Below are 19277 nucleotides of genomic sequence, written 5' to 3'. Positions count from 1 at the left end.
AAATAACTGGTTATAAACTTTTTAGTTTGACAGAATGAGATTCATTGCATTTTATGTGAGAAGGTGCATAGACATTGCTCTACCATAAAGAAGGGTAAGGTGCTTTTATTTAGTATATTAACAGCAAAATACAAGTAGAGCGTTTCTTCCGATGTCTCTAGTGGTTTTGAAATAAAATTTCCACACAGTCCCCAAATGCAATACAGATAATATTTCTGTCTTTACATTGAAGGTGATGAGTGTGACATTCAGAGATAATGAACTTTCCCCATGTTCCACAGTTGTCTGATGGAAAAGCCAGGACTTATCAACTTTGTTCCAATGTTCTAGAAATTCTACATCTATACTCTTGGCAAAAGTGTAATTTTTCTAAGGTTCCAGGAGATAACTTTTGGAGATCTGTTCTTGAACTCTCTTGAAGTATAACACATTTCCCTCAGGTGTGTGGAGTGATGTACACAATCAGCCCTCTTTGGAAAGATTCCTAGGTTACAGTGAAGAAAGATTTAGGTCTGAGGAAAAACAAAACCTGACTCTAAGAAAAGGCTCAAATATTTTCTCCTGTGCCAGGTTACAGGAGAGCCAGCTGCATCCATTCAGGATAAACAAAATGCTCATCAGTGTGGTTGTCAATTGTAGGTCAGGGAGGGGTTCAGAATGAGAGAAGGGAAGATGGCAAGAGAGTATGCTCAAAGCAGCATATGCTGTCTAGACCAAGATTCTTTTAGATGTCTATTTGGAATAGTTTACCATCATTGCCCTGGGTTTTTCAGTCCATCCACGAAACCATTAACAATTACTTAGAATAAGCAGAAAACCTTCTTTTAAGTTGTATCTGCTTCTTAAAGTTCAAGAGATCATAATTTATAATGGCAGAACTTCTACCATCAGGTTAGTAAACACACAAGACCTACATAACTTTTAGCATTAAGAATATTAATATATCGCCACCATCAATAACAACTCCACCTTCACCATACCTCCAGCACCCCAACTTCCACCCTTACCTCAATCACCACCACCACCACCACCTCTACCATCACCTACATCCCTACCTTCTACACCACCACCATTTAGTGGTGTTGAGAGTCCAAACATTTTGTGTTACAAGGATAATTCTGCAAAGTTCATGTGCTGTCTTTATAAACAGTTCAGATGTAGCCCAGCCTGCAGTTTGTAGTCTTAGCTCCATTGAAGGAGCTTGAAGTCAAGGTACTTATTACTATTCACCTAGACTCGTTTCTTGGACACCCTTACTATTTCCCTTTTTTATGGGCAGAGAAGTATGCTCATCTTCACCTCTCCGAACATTTGGCCATGGAACTGGAGCTAGGTGTTCTTTGTGCTGTTGGCTTCCTTCTCTGGCATGCTGCCTGGGCAGCAGGAGTCAGCCAGTGGCTGACCCAGCTTTATGGCCCCATTACTGAAAGGTGGAAGACACGTGTACAGAAGCTGGGGATCAATTTCTTTTTTTTCTGGACAAATGCTCAGAGCTACAATTCTCAATAATGCGATGGAAACATAAATTCTTAGCTTCCCTATGTAGTTGTTGTTTTACCCCAAGCAACTTGATCAATAAAGAATCCTGAATTGAAGACTGTGAAGATAGCCAATGAAATCTCAGGAAGAACAAGATTCAGGTATAGCAACCACACCCAGCAGATCAAGGTGCCAGGATCTTCTCTCTAGCGTTGTTCCCATTCTCTCTAAGTGAATGCTTTCTGTCTCACCCTTCAGATTGGTGCTTCCCACATAGCTGTCAAAAGCTCCCATGTTTCATGTTTTGCCGTTGAAGGAGGACTAGCTTGCTGTTTTCAAAGGTCCATGTCCTAAGCAAGATGTATTATTAGATACAGCTCATTTGGCACAACAGGATAAGCCCTGGAGACACTCCTTTAAGGTTACGCTGAATATAGGTCCATGTAAGGTATATACAATGTAGGTATATAATATGCTCATGTGTGATCATGCCCGGATTATTCTTTTCTTTTGTTCATTTGAGATGAAATCTCTGGTCTCAAATTTGCAATCCCCCACCTTAGATTTCTCAGTGACGAGATTGCAGGCATGTATCACCATGTCTAGCTACAAACTTGAAGAATCTTTTCCCCCCAAATATGTTTCTGAACATTTACATATGTTTTGAAAATCTTGGTGTCAAACTACAGATGAAGTGTTATTGATGTCATAACGTCATTTAGGGGTATTCTCTTTTGACCCAGGCAACTGTGTAAGTTCAAAGACTCTTCAATGTGCTACTCACATCTCAGGGCCTCTGTCATAGATGATGTATCATCCATGTGTCTAACTCCCCATAAGAGATGCAACAAAAGTTAGGGTATCCTATAGTCTATATCTTCCTAAGGCTGTAGTAGGAGTGGAACACAGATAAAGAAATAGAGGCTTCTTATTTGCCCTGTTTTTTTTTTTTTCCAAAGTGAGAGGTACATAGAATCTCATCTGTGTTCATATTGTCCTAGATACTCTAGCTATAGCTCCAGACTTTGGTTTCAGGACAGAATCCCCAGGGAGCAAATGCACAGACCCCAGTAATCCTTGGAAGGACCTTTTGTCAGAGTGATCTTTCAAGAAGGATACTGGCACAGATGCAAATAGGACCAAAGAATGAATCCTGATTTGTATGGTGGATAGACTCAAGTTCTAAAGAGGGTTTAGAGAGGAAAAGCAGACAGATATTGTAAAACCATCACAGTGGCCATGTGTGACCTGTAATATTCAGAAAATGGGAGTCAGGACAGAGTTGCTGCTCCTATACAGGCAAATGGATACGATGCTTCATCTTGTCCCATGACGCTGAGGAGATGCGGCAATAGAGCAACTGGAGAAAACTCTGGGATGGATTTTGAGGTCTTGGAGATTCCGTGAATGTGAAAAGAACTATGCAGGGCCACGACAAATTCCCAGTGTGGCTTCATTGCTGGTGAAAGGTGTTGCCACCTGTGTGCACACTCTAGAGGTTTGGGGTTCTTCATGTACAATCCCTGCTCCTGGTCCATGTTATCTCCTGAAGAGATGAAGCCCATCATTTTCACATCCATGTTCCTTCTTGCTGGACCATCTAGTTTTTATTGAAGGTCTATTAGAGAGACGTGTGAAGGGGGTCCTCCTCATTCATTAGGGCTGAAGCCGCCTTGATATCTCTGTGTGGATCACCTGGCATTGACTGGAATGCTTCTAAATATTCATAACATTACATACACAAATAAGCATATATCAGACTATGTGTGTGAATTAGGATTAGTGAGTCTTGCTCTAATTTTTAAGTCCTAAGAATGCATATGCAACTTCTACATAAAGCTAAGGAACAGGCCTTGATGATATCTCTATATATGTTGGAAACTTAATTACAAGAGAATAGTCTCACGCAGAATGGGTGAGGTTGGTGCTATTTATTCCTGCCTAAACCTCACCTTTCTGGAGGAGTAGCTTGTGATAGAACAGGCTTCTAGACTCTCACCTCATAAAACAGCATGAGGTTACTGTTAGCCCTTAATTTTATATCTTTATTATAGGAAAATCTTTTCTTACTTGATTTAAGGAATGTTCTCATTTTTTTCTCATATGTTTGTGAAAACAAAATGTTAAAGGATTTAGCATAACAACTATTGGCAAATTAAGATGTAAAATAATACTCTGCCTGAAATTAGCCAAAGGAGTTTAGCATGGTTCAGTAATATAAAGTCATTGGGCTCATAATATTTTAGGACCTGAGTGAGTTTGGCAAAGAACAAAAATTATGTTAGCATTAAAACTCAAGCAAAGTAACAATTAATTTAAGTTTCAAGGAAATATTAAACAAAGCATTGTGCTGTAACATGGAACATTGACACAAATAACTCCCCAGTTGAATATTAAGTAGATTCTAAAGTGGTGGTTAGCCAGAAAATGGGCAGTTTTTTATTTAATTCTCTTATGCACTAGTCTCTGTCCTGAAGTATTAGCCGTAATTTTGTTCAAGGTGGTGACAGCACCTGAGATAGTGTTCCTCTGAAAGATGGTTGCTTCTTTTCCGATGATAGCACCCTCAGTTTATTCTGCATGTTGTCTTTCTGGGTATATAACCCTTAAGCATTGTGAGCATATATTTAAAGTAATGTCATATGCTAACTGAACATGTGTTATGGTGAATTTTTGTGCCTAAAGACATGCTTACATCCCAAGCCTGAAACCTGTGAGTGTTACATTCTTTAGAGTTAGAGTCTTTGTAGATTTAGTCAAGTAGAGATATATTCTAACTGTATTTCGGTGAGCTCTGATCCTATGACTGTTGTATGTATAGAGAATTTAGATCTATACATGAATACAAATGTGCATGTGCACACACACACACTGTATTTGGGTGGGCCCTGATCCTATGACTAGTGTACATGTAGAGGAGAATTTAGATATACATGTAAACACACATAAGCACGTGCACACGTGCATGCACACACATACACACACATATGCACACACACACAATGGAAGAAAGAGGCAAGGAGAATGTTACATGGTGATAAGTTGATGCAGAATTGAAGTATCTGTAATCCATAAAATTCTAGGAAACATAGAAACTATCAGAAGCTGGGTCAGGGGAGTGTGTGTGTGTGTGTGTGTGTGTGTGTGTGTGTGTGTGTTCCTACAGCCTCCAGAGGGAGCATGGGTCTTCCAGTGTCTTGGTTTAGAACTTTTGGTTCATAGAATATTTCAGAATAAATTGATGCTTGAAGTTACCCTACTCTTAGAAATCTGAAACAATAGACTTCTTTGGAAGTAAATGCAATTAACTGTCATCAATGATAATTTTCCTGGGAGTAATTCTTATGAATGGGTCACATGAGTAGGGAATTATCTGCTATTTTTCAGCACTGAGTTTTATGAATAGTTAAAATATTCCACTTAGTAATTAATGTTTCCTTTTTTGTTTCTGTTTCATTGTCCTAACACCAAGCAAGATAGCCAGGTGGACCAGAGTCTTCCCCAGAGACGAGTGCATATGAGACTAAATGTTCAGCACCAGCTGTTTCCTCTCATTCTTCCATGGCATCGTCAGGGACCTCCTGAGGGCTGCATTTGTCATTGATCTAGTCAACACATGAAACACAAAGCTAGACAAACTAGACACTGTGGATAACTCATGGGAAGACAGACCTCATCTTCTCTTATAGAAATTACTCTGGCATCAAAAGTTAATGTTAAAATAAGCCACAGAGACTTTGAAGAGTCTATTTATAAAATTCAGTTTTCACTCTGTACTGTAGTTAAAATCACCCTTATAAAACCATTAATTTTTTTAGTATTACCCGAACTTGCATACTCATTCAAGAGAAGAAAGATGAGAATTTGAGGAGGATATTGCTGCTATCACAAAATCTTTCTGTATTTGAGATCTAAAGGTATATCTCTGCTTGGCCAGGATGAAAGTATTGTATGGTGTGAAAATTAATTTTATCTTTTGAGTAATTAACTGATTGTGTCACTGTAGTTTACTGAATACTTCTCTTATTTATCTGTCTTAAAATAATTATCTTCCCCATCTTTTACAAAACTGTATTTTAAAACATAATATCCTTTTGTGGTTTTCAGGATCAACCCTAGTGCCTCATTCATGTGACTGCAGCCTCAACACCACACTCTTTAGAAAAGATAGTTTAGACCCCCTTTCTTTTAATCATAAAAACGTCACTAATAAACAAACTGCATTTTCCCAGTTTATATTATACAATAGTGACTAATGTGGTTCTCATTATTTTTGTCTAAGCAAAATGGTGTATTTGTTGTTTATTGTCTTCAAGTTGTCCTCAGATGTTTTTTCTTTAACTGAAAGATTCTCGAGAGGCTATTCACAAGTACTGGCTTTACCATGATATGTTCTTTTACAAGATCATTATTTATGTAGGACATGGAAATATAATTAATGACTCATTTCATTCTTCAGAAAGTTCACCTACATCCTACACAGTGTCAATTGTTTTGCTAAATCTTTATGTGCTTAGATGAGTCTGAAAAATAAATTAAGAGAATCCTTTGCTTTTTTCTATTTCCATCCCTTTTGTTTTAGATCGTCAAGTTTGAATCCAAGGAAGCTGCTTCTGCGTGGCAGTGGCAAGAGAAGTTAGAGAACCACATGGAAGACACCCAGGACCTAAATGAGCAATCTGTAAGTCTTAATTTAACCTCAGTTCTGCTTTCAAAAGAGATGAGAAGAGTACTCAAAACTTTCTTAGCAAGGAACCTATTGTCAGCAGTGATGGTTTGGGTTAAATATATTTTTCTGATTTTCAGATTCTCTTGTAAGGCCATAAAATGGGCCTTTGGCAATGTGTGCTGTTCCTGCTTAATGATGATGTCACACTTTGATGTCTCCCTTGATGCTCCACTTGGAGAGTCTAAGGTTGGAAGACTAGGGTGTTGAAATCGTGCTGTGTGTTTAGACAGTCTGAGAAATTTTATGCACTTCCTTTGTTATGTTTTGTTCCAGAAATGCTGGATGGTTTATGTATTGCTGGCCATTGGGAGTATAATAGGAGAAAGGATATTATTAGCATGTCTATTGCTCATCTCATGGATGAAAACCACAGTACTCAAGGGCTTTCCTTATTTTCCTGGATTTATCGTGGGACCAAGAATGTGGCAGCTTGGTTAAAATCCTATTAAGATTCTGTCTTCCTATAGGGAGAGGCTTGATGGCTTCTCCTCTTGCCTCATTAGTAGGGTCTCGAGGACATTAATTCTTTATTGTATGCCACTAGGGGCATAGACTACTGGAAACAGTCACTGTAGTTGCTCTGCACATAGGCAGCTACTGCAGTCACAGTGAAAAACACATGCATATCACCAAGAAAGTTTTCCACAGGCTATTCTCCTTAGCTTGTACAATCATGATTGACCTTCACGTCTAAGGTTTCTCAGGGACAAATGAGGACAAGATGCTTACGTATAACAATGTAACTATAGAATAGACACACACAGTGAATTTAATTTTAAAATAAAATATAATGTGTGTTTTGGTTAAAAGCTGCTATTCTAAATTGATTTAATTTACTTTCTAGCAGATAATTAAAATACATACATCAACATTTTAAATTGTGTATCTAGAGGTCACCTTAGTACAGTTTCATGAAATAATTATAGCACGACTCATTTCTGACAGTACCCAACATAGCAAAGGCATGATGAGGAATTGCAAGAGTTTGAAGCTTGCAACCAATCAGCAGAAGGTTTGAAATTGTCTTGATGCCATAGAAAAACTGTCAGAGATAGGCAAGGGTTTTGGAAAAGCCTCTAAAAGTGCTGGTTATTTAACTGCTTGCGACGAAAACTTTGGCAAGTAGGTTCTAGTTGTCATGATGGCTCTGTCTGTCCCATATGTCTTTTTTGTGTTTGTGGTTCTTGCTGGGATCAAATGTCTGTGAATGTGACCCCGTGGCTGAAGGTTAGCCGTGGATAATTATGTCACTTGAGTGATATAATATGTAGTTTATCTTAATATTCTTAGAAGCACTTTCAATTGTGTGCATGCATCTGGCTGCATGTGTGTGTGTGTGTGTGTGTGTGTGTGTGTGTGTGTTAGGTGACCCAAGGTCCACATGTTTTCAGATGCTGAGGAGTTGGCGTTTGGGGAGTACAGAATAGTGTTAAAGAGGGAAGGGCCCTGAAAAGCAGGATAGTTGACTCCTCAGTCACTCTAGGCAATGTATGCACATGAGAAAGATTATTTACTTTATTTTCTAATACATCTTAAATTAAATATTATAATGTGATTAAATCATTTTCCATATCCCTTTCCACCCTCCAACCCCTCTCGTGTATTCCCTTAGCCTTTCTTAAATTCACGGCATGTTTCCTTTAATTGTTGATATGTATGCAATATATGCAATATTATATAGTCCTAAATATATAAATACAACAGAGTATCTGCTTTAATGCAGTTGGAGTTAAGAAAACATAGTTACACTTACCATAAGGCTAAAGTGTTACTGAAGGTTTAGATCATCTTTGACAAACAATGCCTAGAATTTGCAAATTGTGTCTATAATATCAGTGGTTTCCTTTCAGAGATATTTCAGAGTTGATGATTTTTAAACTCTTTAAAAAGCTCTCAGTGATATTACTGTGCAGAAAACAATATCTAGAGTGACCTCTGTAGCTTGGCATGAATCTGAGCTTAAACTCTGCACACAGAGACCAGCCTATTCATCTCAAATGCACAGATGGATAAAGAGGAATGGTCTGGACTTCTTTGGGTCTTTGAGTGCTGTAAACTTGAAACTTCTGGGTGATCTTTCTGCAAGCCCATGACTTTGCTTCCTCACCCCATTGTGTCTGACAATGAGACAGTTTATACTGAGTTGTCCATCATTATGGACAAGTCAAAAAAACCCTTAAGATCAGCCTCGTTACAATAAAGTAGTTTATATTTGAATTAAATCATTAAATAACTTTAAATCTTGTGGGATATATTAGTTTCCCAATACCTTTTGAAAAGTCTAGCATTTTAAAAATATAGAATAAACAGGGTGCAGGATGGAATTCCGGTTCATAAGATGAAAATGTCAGGGCATGGATACCATAGTGAGTGTCATTTATGATTCATGCATGCTTCATCCAGCACTCTGCAGACATGTCCATGCAATGTAAATCTACCATCTAGCATTCTACAGACGAAGTCATTGCGCAGACAATGTTAAGGTCAAACAGCAGTAAGAACCTGAATTTAGAATTGTACATACGTTCATCTTGCCCTAAAATATTTAATCATTCTTTTTTTCATGATGCAACATATTGACAATGCCTTGCACTGTACGGTCAATTACTGGCTAGTAATTCATAAACACCGAGACTCACCCCTTAGACTCATTCTCATCTGTAGAGTGGGAAGGATGATAAAAAACATGTTGCATGATGTGTTGGTGTGTGCTCCCTTGAATATTTATTAAGATTAGTGTCTATTCTAAACAACTTGAGGGCCTTGGAAGATGGCTTTGTTGGTGAAATATCTGATGAGCTCAGATTCCCAGCACACAAACAAAAAGCATCCAATGTTGAGGATGCAGAGTCAGGCTGATCATGGAGCACACTGGTCAGCCAGGCTAACCAGTTAGTGAGTGCTACACTCACGGAGAGTTTGTCTCAAAGGATGATGGAGAACAAGAGAGCAAGACAACCATTGACACCTCATGGATTCTATAGATACACCCACAGGTACATGTGCACACAACACACACACACACACACACACGAAAAGGAGGGAGGGGGAGGGGAAAGAGGAGGGGGAGAGGGAGGGGAAGGGGGAGGGGAAAGAGGAGGGGGAGAGGGAGGGGAAGGGGGAGTGGGAGAAAGTCTTCAGTGAGTATTCCTTCTTTCTTGTCTATTCTTTTCTGGACCTTCTGTCTACCTGGAGGTTTATAAGGTCACAAGATTAACAGATTAAAAAAGTGAGTTTATCAGCTCTCCTGTCCATCCATTTTCCTCAACCAGACCCTCCCCTTCCCCCTGCTCCATCCTACCCACCTTTCTTGTGCTTTCTTGACACCTTTCTCTGTGCTTCACTTTCCTAACTTTGAGCTTGTATTTTAACTTGGGACAACCTTGTTCTGCTTCAAAATACATTATATGGTCACATTGTTGCTCTCCATCCTTTCCTTCATAGCACTTCTGTCCTGGAGAGAGGATTATATAAGGTCCAGCACAAAACACTAAATACTATTGATTCTTCAGTCATATTTCTAGTTTCTGTCTGTTGCCTGAAACTTCTAGATCTTCTGGGGTCTCTACTGATCTGAAAATGCTATCGAGACCTTCTACTGAGCTACTCTGATGTTGTAGACTCACTTGGAGCTCACTACTTCTGAGAACTCCTTCCCAACTCCTTTCTTTTTCTCCATGCCACCAGCAACAGAGGGTCAGCGGTGCTGGAAAGGCCTTGTTGGGTTGTCCATGTGGATCAGCCACAGTTCTATCAGGTGCCTCTGCAGTGTGCTATGATTGACATTGATGACATTGATAATGCTTTGGCATTATCTGTAGCCTAGCATCCACCACTGAGAACTGACACCTAATCTGTTTACTTTTGTGTATAACTTCTGGGTTATAAACTTCTGAAGAGCAATGGCGAGTTTTGCCTGTCCTGAACTCTTCCTAACTGTCACATTTTTGTTGATGTTCATTAACTATTTTCTCTAACAACACTTAATATGTTTTTGGTGAGGCACACCAGCAAACAACCCAATAAGGTTTAGGAAGCAAAATTTTTGTTTCAGAAGATACAGTCTCAGAAATGTGTGCTTGAGTCACATATCCATGGAGAATCTTACCAGTTTTCCTGCATATTATCAAAACATATTTTGTCCTTAAACCTCCTTCTATATTTGTTTGCACAGCATCTGACTCTCAGTTTGCACTTTGGCTAACAGTATCTAGAAAGATTTAGGGCCGTTAGAAATAAGACTTAAATATCCTAAAACTATCATAAGCTTATCTTCCAGAGTTGCTAGTGTAGAAGTTTAAGTGAATTCAGCTTACATCCTTTTTTAATTTGAAAATGTTGCTCTTGTGTGACTTGTCTGTTTAAAAATTTTTAAACAAAAATTTCTGTGTGTGTATGTTTTGCTTACATGTATGTCTGTGCATATACATATATGTAGGTACCTGCCTGGCTCCCTAAGAGAAGCCAGAAGAGGGCACTGAACTGGACAGACAGTTGTGAGCTGCAATGTAGGTTCTGGGAATTGAATCTGGGTCCTCTGTAAGAGCAGACAGTGCTCTCAACTATTGAGTCATCTCTCTAGCCTCAAAAAATGTTATTCTTGATAACTGAGAAAGCTATGGGTTTAGTTCATACTTAGCAATGTGTCATTGGATACTGTGAACTATATTATCTGCCTAGAATCCAAATTAAGAATGGGCAGTTTGTAGTATTTTTCTGAGGCCTGTAAAATCCTTATACAGTAAGATGTATCAAAGTTCTATTTTGATGGAGTGGGATATTATTGCTGATTTTTTTGTCTTTGTCTCATTCATTCAAACTAATGGGATGATGTCTGGCTTAAATTTATGATCAAGTTAGAAGACTTGAAAACATAAGATGTATTTTTAAAAATATTACATGTTATATCATAATTTTAAGTATTATAGGTTACACAATAAAGTATTAGTGAATACTAGTTAAATAAAATGAATCTTAGAGTTCTTTGTAAAATTGCCTTCTTTAAATGTTATATATCAAGGGTCTGAACATTCCTGTCTGTTTCAAAGCTGTCATTAAATCAGTACAATATTTTTTAATTACTATACTTACTACTTTTTAGAATTATAGTTTGTTAAAACTTTTTTTCACAAATATCTATCCGGACATCGTATAGAGATTTTTTTTTCTTTTTTTTGGTTTTTGAGACAGGATTTCTCTGTGCAGCCCTGGCTGTCCTGGAACTCACTTTGTAGACCAGGCTGGCCTCGAACTCAGAAATCCGCCTGCCTTTGCCTCCCGAGTGCTGGGATTAAAAGTGTGTGCCACCATGCCCGGCTCATATGGAGGTTTTAACTGTGTGTCATCCCCCGGATGTGGAGAGTCGTCATTGGGTTAAACTACTGCTGATAAAGAGTTGGGACAGGATTTACAGAAGAGTGGCGCCATTTGTTCACTCTTAGAGGAAGAAGGGGGTGTCAGAGCTTCTGGTGTGGTGGCTCTGTGTTGGGTAGTTGCCAGGCCTCCAAGGATGTTCTATTCTCTAAGGCAGAGGTTAATAAGAGCTAGGCTATCTCACCGAAAGTCTTCTACTTGGACACACAATTTACCATGGTCACAAAGATAGTCTACCTTATGGATGAAACGGAGATAAGTATTCATCTGGAAATATTGTGTGTTGCTTCTGTGCTTTACCAACCGGAGATGGGAGAAAGTGAATGCAATGTAATTTCAGCAAGTGGAAAGCTTTATTGATGAATAGTGAGACCACGGATAGGGACCATTCTGAATGTCTTCTGTGTATTCTCATTAAGCCTTGTTGATATCCCCATGGTCATCTCTGTCATAACCGCAATCTGAAGAAGACTCACTGAGACTGAGCTTGTATACTTACTGGAGGAGGAGGATGGATGGAAAGCTGTTGTAAGAGACTGTCAACCGACAGTCTGATGCCCAGATCTAGGCTGCTTTGATCAATTTAAATGGTGTTCAGACTTTGAAGTATGTATCAAAAATTCAGGTTGATTACAGTTTATTTAAATGCCAATCAAGTGTATTAAATATGAGTATTTGAAAGAAGTATAAATTATTTTACCATAATTACCTTAGTCTTCATCAGTAAACACCTTAATGAGCAGTTGCAGAATGTATGAAATTAAAAAGAAATTAAGCAGTTTCCATACATAAGTACTCGGGGATCACACGCTAATGTTCAGGAAACACACTCAGCTGTAAATCAAAAGATAACACCACAGAATGTCTCTGTTGCCATACAGTTTAGTTTACTATGTGTTGGTATGACACTGTATCAGAGTATATTCTTCAGATGTTTTAAAGTAGATTTGGAAAACTTAATGTTAATCTAATAAGTGATTATTTGTGGGGCATTGCTGTATTTGAAGTCTGGTGTAAGGGGTCAAAGTAAATTTGGGAAACAAATTCAGAAGACATTACAGTTCTTGCAATTTATACTCTAGCATAGGAGAAAGTGTTAAACAAAGTATGCAGAAAGTAATAATGTAAGGAAAAAAAACCAAATAGGTCAGGAAAGAGGTAGGAGGCACTTAGGGGCAGGCTGAGTAGGTGAAGGACTGCTGTGGTTTGGGGGAAAGAACAGAAAGACCTAACAGAAATGAACACAAAGACCCAAAGGAAATGAAGGAAGTAGAGATGTGGACATCTCCGGCAAGGTGGTTGGGGCGAAATGATCAGCAATAGAAAATCTTCAGGCTGACTGGTGCTTGGTACTTGGGAGAAAGGCCAAGGAGCCCCGGGCAAAGGTTGGTGGGATGATAGTCAAGAATAAGCACACAGAGATTGTCTCCATGGTAATGTGGAGGAGCTTCCAGTCATCCCAAGAAGCTCAGCACTGGCTAGCTTTAGTGGCATCTAAAGTAATGGAAGGATCTTGCAGTCAAGGGTTTTAGTAGTTATGGAGAAATTGCAAAGACTAATGTAATGTAACCTGTTGAAAAAATATATCTCAAAGAGAATAATTCACTGATAAAACAAGCTAACATTCTTTGACCAACACCATGCTAAGACCTTTTTAGGCCATGATGTGATATAAAAATTTCAAAAATGAACCTGGCTTTCAGGAGAAAAATGGGTTAATAAGAAGAGTATTATTTGATCAACTAGCAGTAGCTGTGGTGAGAACCGCTGGACTCAGAAACTGTTTTGAAAACAAAAATAGGAAGACTTCTCGATTATTCATTGGACACATGCTGTTAGAAAAAGAAGAAGGTCCCAGATGCCTTCTGTTCTTTGTCCTGAGCACTGGGCAGGATAGGATTGACATTGACCGAGATGGGATACTTTGAAAGGATGACTGGGGTGGAAACCAGGAGCTGCATTTCAGACATAGTGCTATGTTCACTCACCTTGTTCTATACTCCTCTATCTTCCTGTTTCATCCTGTACTTTCCAGTCCATAGAACATGTTCTAGTGTGAAATACAAGGGCACGGGATATAGGTATCATTTTCAGACTGAGACTGTGAAAGCTCCTGTATGTTTCTGTGGCTCATCTGTACTCCTAGGGCAGCAGTTTTCCACATAGAGCCTCAGCCCCCTTGGTGGTTTTATATCAGATATTCTTCATATCACATATTTGCATTGTGATTTATAACAGTAGTACAATTACAGTTATGAAGTAGAAATGAAATAACTTTATGGTTGGGGGAGACCACAATACAAGGAACTATATTAAAAGACATTAGGAAAGTTGAGGAGCAGTGTGCTAAGGTGTTGAATAAAGAAAAACATGGACTGTTGAGCACTGCATGGGGGACAGATTCTCAAGAAACTAATAGGGGCTTGAGAAATTCTCCTCTCTGTCAGCCTTCAAGAAGAAATATTGATGAGTCAGATATCACCATCTGGAACTAAAATAAGGAGTATCAGCTGGACACACAGAATTGGGGAATTCAGGGTATCAGGGGCAATTAGAAAAAGGATGTTGATGGAAACTACTAAGGGAGTTAAGTCTATATAGAGAAAAACTAAATGGATGAAGTCATTGGCTACTTCAAATGTAGGGATCATAGCCATGACAGTCTATGTAATAGATAAGAAAACTGCTTGGACCTACTACACAAACTCATAAGACTGAATTGTTCCACAAGTGTGTTTGCACATGTATCCAACTTCTGTTTGTTGTGTTTCCTTCCAATATTTCTAGTAATCATGTACCCAAGTTTTGGTTACTGGGTTCATCTATATCTGTGGGTAGAAATTATCATACATTTCTGAACAAGTCCTGCTACATCATTCAGTTCACGATTTCCACCAAAACAAAACCCAGAAAATACTTAGATTGAAATATTTCTTAGCAAAGACATCATTTATCATCACCACAGCTTTAGATAGGATATGTAGGCAGTCTATCCTGGCAGAGAATTGGCTGCATATGTCTTGTCCTTGATATTATTCATACTAAGTTGGCTAACTCTATTGTGGGATGGCTGTGGAGAGACCATCTTGAACAAGGTACGATGCTCAGGGGCATCTCTGATAATATACCCACAAGATGTCAGTAGCAATCCTTCACTTTTTGGTGAAAATAAAAAAATTCTTCTTTTTGTCAGCCTTCAAGAAGGTGATGTCTTGAGATGTCACCAAATGTCTTCTGCAAAGGGATCAAGGCCCATGATCTATAGCATTCTTGACTTCCAGGAGTTACTTATTTATAATGTTAAATACAGTATTAAAATACTTGAGTTAGACTCTTTGAATTTTCATATAAGTTGTAAAACATTATTGAGAACCTAGGATAGAGAGAAAACATATAATACCAAATATAAGAAAAAAAAATAAAGGCTGAAGAGATGGCTCAGTGATTAAGAGCACTTATTGTTCTTCTAGAAGTCCAGAGTTCAATTCCCAGTAACCACACGATGGCTCCCAGCCATCTGTAATGGGAAATAATGCCCTCTTCTGGTGTGTCTGAAGATAGCAACAATGTACTCACATACATAAAATAAATAAAAAAACAGAAGAAAGAAACAAAGAAAGCAAAATAATATTGCCACATAATAGGTTAGAATACATAGCAGCAGGAAGAGCCACCACAAGAACAGATCATATCTGGGATTCAGTCATACCTCCAATGGCTCTTCATATGGTGGGATATTTTATCTTAGACACAATACATCCTATCCCGGGAAACATGGGCATTAAATATAACTCAGAGGTACAGAACAGAAGGGGGAAAGATTTGCTTATGAGTCCAGGATGGATTGGATTTTCCAAATAAGGAGTGCTAGGAGTAAGACGGGGAATGGGAAGTACAGTTGAGAAGCTAAGAACACACTAAAAAGAACTTTAAAGTCAAACTGATGAGTCCTGTTCCTGAGCAACCATCATGACAGCATTACTATACAATAGAGGAGATATGTTAGATGATGTTACCCCCTGTCTCTGAACTTATAACTCTGACGTAATTGTGATAGTTTTGAATAAGAAAGCAATAAGTACAGTTAAAATTTTTGGAAAAATTAACTTGGTAGAATGTTAATGAAGAATGAGAAGTTTTTATTTCAGGGATGCTTCTATGAAAAAATAAAGTCTAGAAAATGGCAGGGGTGGGGCTAAACCTAGAAGGCTACCAGATTTATGTAGCAGGAAAAGGAAATTAATTTAGGGGAGCTTGAAGCTGGTTAGGCATGAACTCAAAGGATCTGAACTGGAGGTGGGGGTCACTGATAAACATTCTTTATAAAGGAAAACTTCATATGCAGTAGTTTTGATAGTCTAGCCATAGTGTCTGCATGAACTAGTAGGCATGCTGAAACCATGATCTTATAGTCTGTGGTCTTAAAGTAATGATTTGACAACAGAAAATGACAAAGATTAGTGGAAAGAGCTTGAAGAGGAAGCATTGCTGAACTTGGTAACTAACTGGATCGGGTTAATAGGAGGAAGGGTCGTGATGAAGTGGAGACAGAAAAAAATAATTGTGGAGTTTAAATCATAGGAGTTGCCCAAAACAGCCCAGGAGTGTGAATCAGTGATGTAAGGAAAGAGAAAGGTGTGTTTGAATCTAAGGTTTTACAGAAGATGTCAAACTATTAATTTGTGAAACTCTGGACCGTGACAAGTATAGGGTGTTCCTAGTGAGCAGAACAGTACTTTCTTTCAGGAATGCTTCTCAGAGGAGACAATATCTAAAACAAGGACAAAATAATGAGCATGGACTTAGGAGAGTAGCACATTTATGAAGTAATAAAGGAGATGAACTGTGAGAGTCTGAGAAGAGTTAATAGAAAGCTAGTGGAACAAAAGTTCCAAGAGCCATGGACCAAGAGAACTTACTGCAAGCTTGGCTCCTACTGTGTATGTTGAGTTGGTTAAGCAGAAAGGGACCAAGAAAGGGACTTTCTCACTACTTGATTCAAAGGTCATGGGTAGCAATTCAGAATGAAGTTCCATTAGAGATGTGGCAAGAAAAGGCACATGGACAATAATCCGGAAGTCGGAGAGACCTTGGAAGTTTGAAGAGACGCAGGTGGTGATTTAGGGGAGACCTGTTTACAGTTGATGACAGGGCTTACGAAGGGATCCAACCACTGACAATATGCTCAGGTTATTGCCGAAGGGGCATGGGAATTGATGGAGAACAGAAAGAAGGTAATTTGATGGTGGAGGGCTATCCTGCTCTGACTCTAGGGATGTTTACCCACACATCCTCAAGTACTCCAAGGCACTTTCTCATGTGGCTCTAGGTTTTGCAGTAATGATAAAGCCAAGCACATCTGTTCATGCAAGGTCAGGAAGTACACTGGAGCAGGGCAGGATCAAGGGCTTAAGTTGTATAAAGAAGATTTGCAATAGCCATTGTTAAAAAAGGTAGATGATTTGAAACCCAATGCATAAATAATATAGGTATTTTCAGTTTTACCAAAATACATGCTATAGAATAAAACTTAAAGACCATGTGTTGGCATTGGAGGTTAATGTATTTTTCACTGAAGTCATAAGAAAAGAGAAAATCAACTACTGAATAAGGAAAATGTTATTGCCAGAAGGAGCTGCGTGTGTGAAATTTAGTGAAATTTATCAGCATCTGTAACACAGTTATCGATTTTTATTGGTGCAACTACATCAGGTTTGATGAGACAATTTATTTGATATAGACTTAAAAAGTGCATTTCTTACAGTAGTAAAATGAACTCACTGTTCAGGTTTCCTCAGAATACAGAAAGGCTTAGTAAGGGTTAACTCCTTGGGAAGCACATGTTGGGTCTCTTGGCAGGAGTTGGATAGCAGAGTGGAAGAAGATGGCCAAAGAAAAACAAACAAACTAGAGTTTAAAAAGGGAGCAAGCTTACTCTGCTTTGCCTTTATTTAACCTCAGCTTCAGTGCACATACACAGTCACAGACAGCTAGAGTCTGAGCCCCAGATGCCTAGACTGAGTGTTATGATGGATGTCCTGGCTGCCACGGACTTTATCAATGGTATAAATAAACGGAAAAATCACGCATGTAAGCATATAAATGTATTTACTGCGGTGGTTTGAATAAGCTAGATCCATGGGAAAGGCACTGTTAGGAGGAGTGTCCTTGCTGGAGGAAGTGTGTTACTGTGTAGGGCCAGCTTTGTGGGTCTATGCTCAAGCTCTGCCCACTGCAGACGAGACCTTCCCCTAGCTACCTGGAAGTGAGTCTTCTTCTAGTTCCCTTTGGAATAAGATGTAGAAATCTTAGCTCCTTCTCCAGCACCATGCCTACCTGCACACTGACATGCTTGCTGTCTTGATGATAATGAACTGAATCTTCTATAAGCCAGCCCCAATGAAATGTTGTCCTTTATAAGAGTTGCCTTGGTCATAGGGTCCCTTTCCAGAAATGCAACCCTTTGATTTATCACAACCATTTGAATAGGTGGACAGTATTGCTGTCCCTTAGATTATAGTCCAGAGGGCCATCTTGCTAGTAGGCAAAAAGTAGAATTTGAACTCAAGAAGTCGAGCCCCCGCAAAATGGCAATCCCCAAGTGCTGAACAAATGTGCATAGAAGATGGTTTATTATTTTTCATTCCCAAGCCCAACAGAAAGCCTTCAGCAATGTTGTAAATGTGTACACATAAGATGGAAAATATTAGGTGTGTGTTCATATTTTCTTATTAACCTTTTCTTTAATTCATAGGTTTTCCATCCCCCAAACCACATGAAAGGGTAAACTGAGGATACTGTGACATAGATCATGCTTATTTCTCAATTTAATGATTAAATAAAAAGACACTAGGCAGAATTTAGAGTACATAAGGGTTTTTCTACAAGATGGAAGGTTCTCATTTCTTTTGCAACAACTTTCTTTCCTGGTTTATCTCCTTCTCATCTGGCCACACTTAACATGAGGGCTAGAGGGCTTGTTGCATAGGTGGAAGGGAGCGATTACCCTCTGCTAATTCTTTATTCTATGGAGGCCAGTTGGACTGACAGGGTCACTATCATAGTGGGAGCAGCAGGATTTCTTGATTGACTTCACTACCCATGTTATAGTTTGAAAGCATGGTTTTGCTTATAGTTTCCTGACATTTGGATAAGTCCCTGAAAAATACATTTAAAAAAGCTCTTGCTTCATATCAAGGTTTATTAAAATTTTACACTGTAGCTGAAAGTGGCAGGTTGGGGTCATTGTAAAACACTCAAAACTGTGTGAAGCATCCGACTTTGCACGCTTGCTTTCCTACGAGTTATTATTTACTGCTCAATCAGCATTAGCAGTAGACAAATAATTTGGCTGCTAAATTACATTAGCATAGAATTTCAAAGGACTTTATTAGCGAGAGATGTAATTTCATCCTCTGGGCCTTTTATATAACAGAGTGCGTATTTGAGTTACTTCATCTTGACCCGGAATTAAACAATGGATTTAAATTACGAACAGGAAGTTAAAATATTTACTCAACAAAAATTTGAAAAGATGGTGTGATTGCTTTTGAAATGGCTAAGGATGCCTTTGCAGTTCATAGTCTTATACTCTTATTTTAGATAACTCTCCCTTGAAAAGATCCAACAATTCTGATTCTGAAAGTCTATTTTCAAAATCATATAAAACATATACATTTGATAGGTATATATTTAA

The 19277-nt window shown here is 38.6% G+C and overlaps 1 protein-coding gene across 3 annotated transcripts in view; it reads left to right on the top strand.

The window, feature by feature from the left end:
• The window catches only part of Eya4 (EYA transcriptional coactivator and phosphatase 4), a 254932-nt gene that overhangs the window by 20695 nt on the left and 214960 nt on the right, over positions 1-19277 (top strand). For all 3 annotated transcript variants that reach the window (XM_021173761.1, XM_021173760.1, XM_029482164.1), the window contains exon 2: positions 6062-6160. In XM_021173761.1, coding sequence (XP_021029420.1) covers positions 6128-6160 — 33 coding nt within the window. In that variant the 5' untranslated portion in view covers positions 6062-6127. The remainder of the gene's footprint in view (positions 1-6061; positions 6161-19277) is intronic.

This window comes from Mus caroli, chromosome 10 (genome assembly GCF_900094665.2).
Source record: "Mus caroli chromosome 10, CAROLI_EIJ_v1.1, whole genome shotgun sequence".
Lineage (NCBI taxonomy): Eukaryota > Metazoa > Chordata > Mammalia > Rodentia > Muridae > Mus > Mus caroli.
This window is presented reverse-complemented; position numbering and strand designations above follow the sequence as displayed.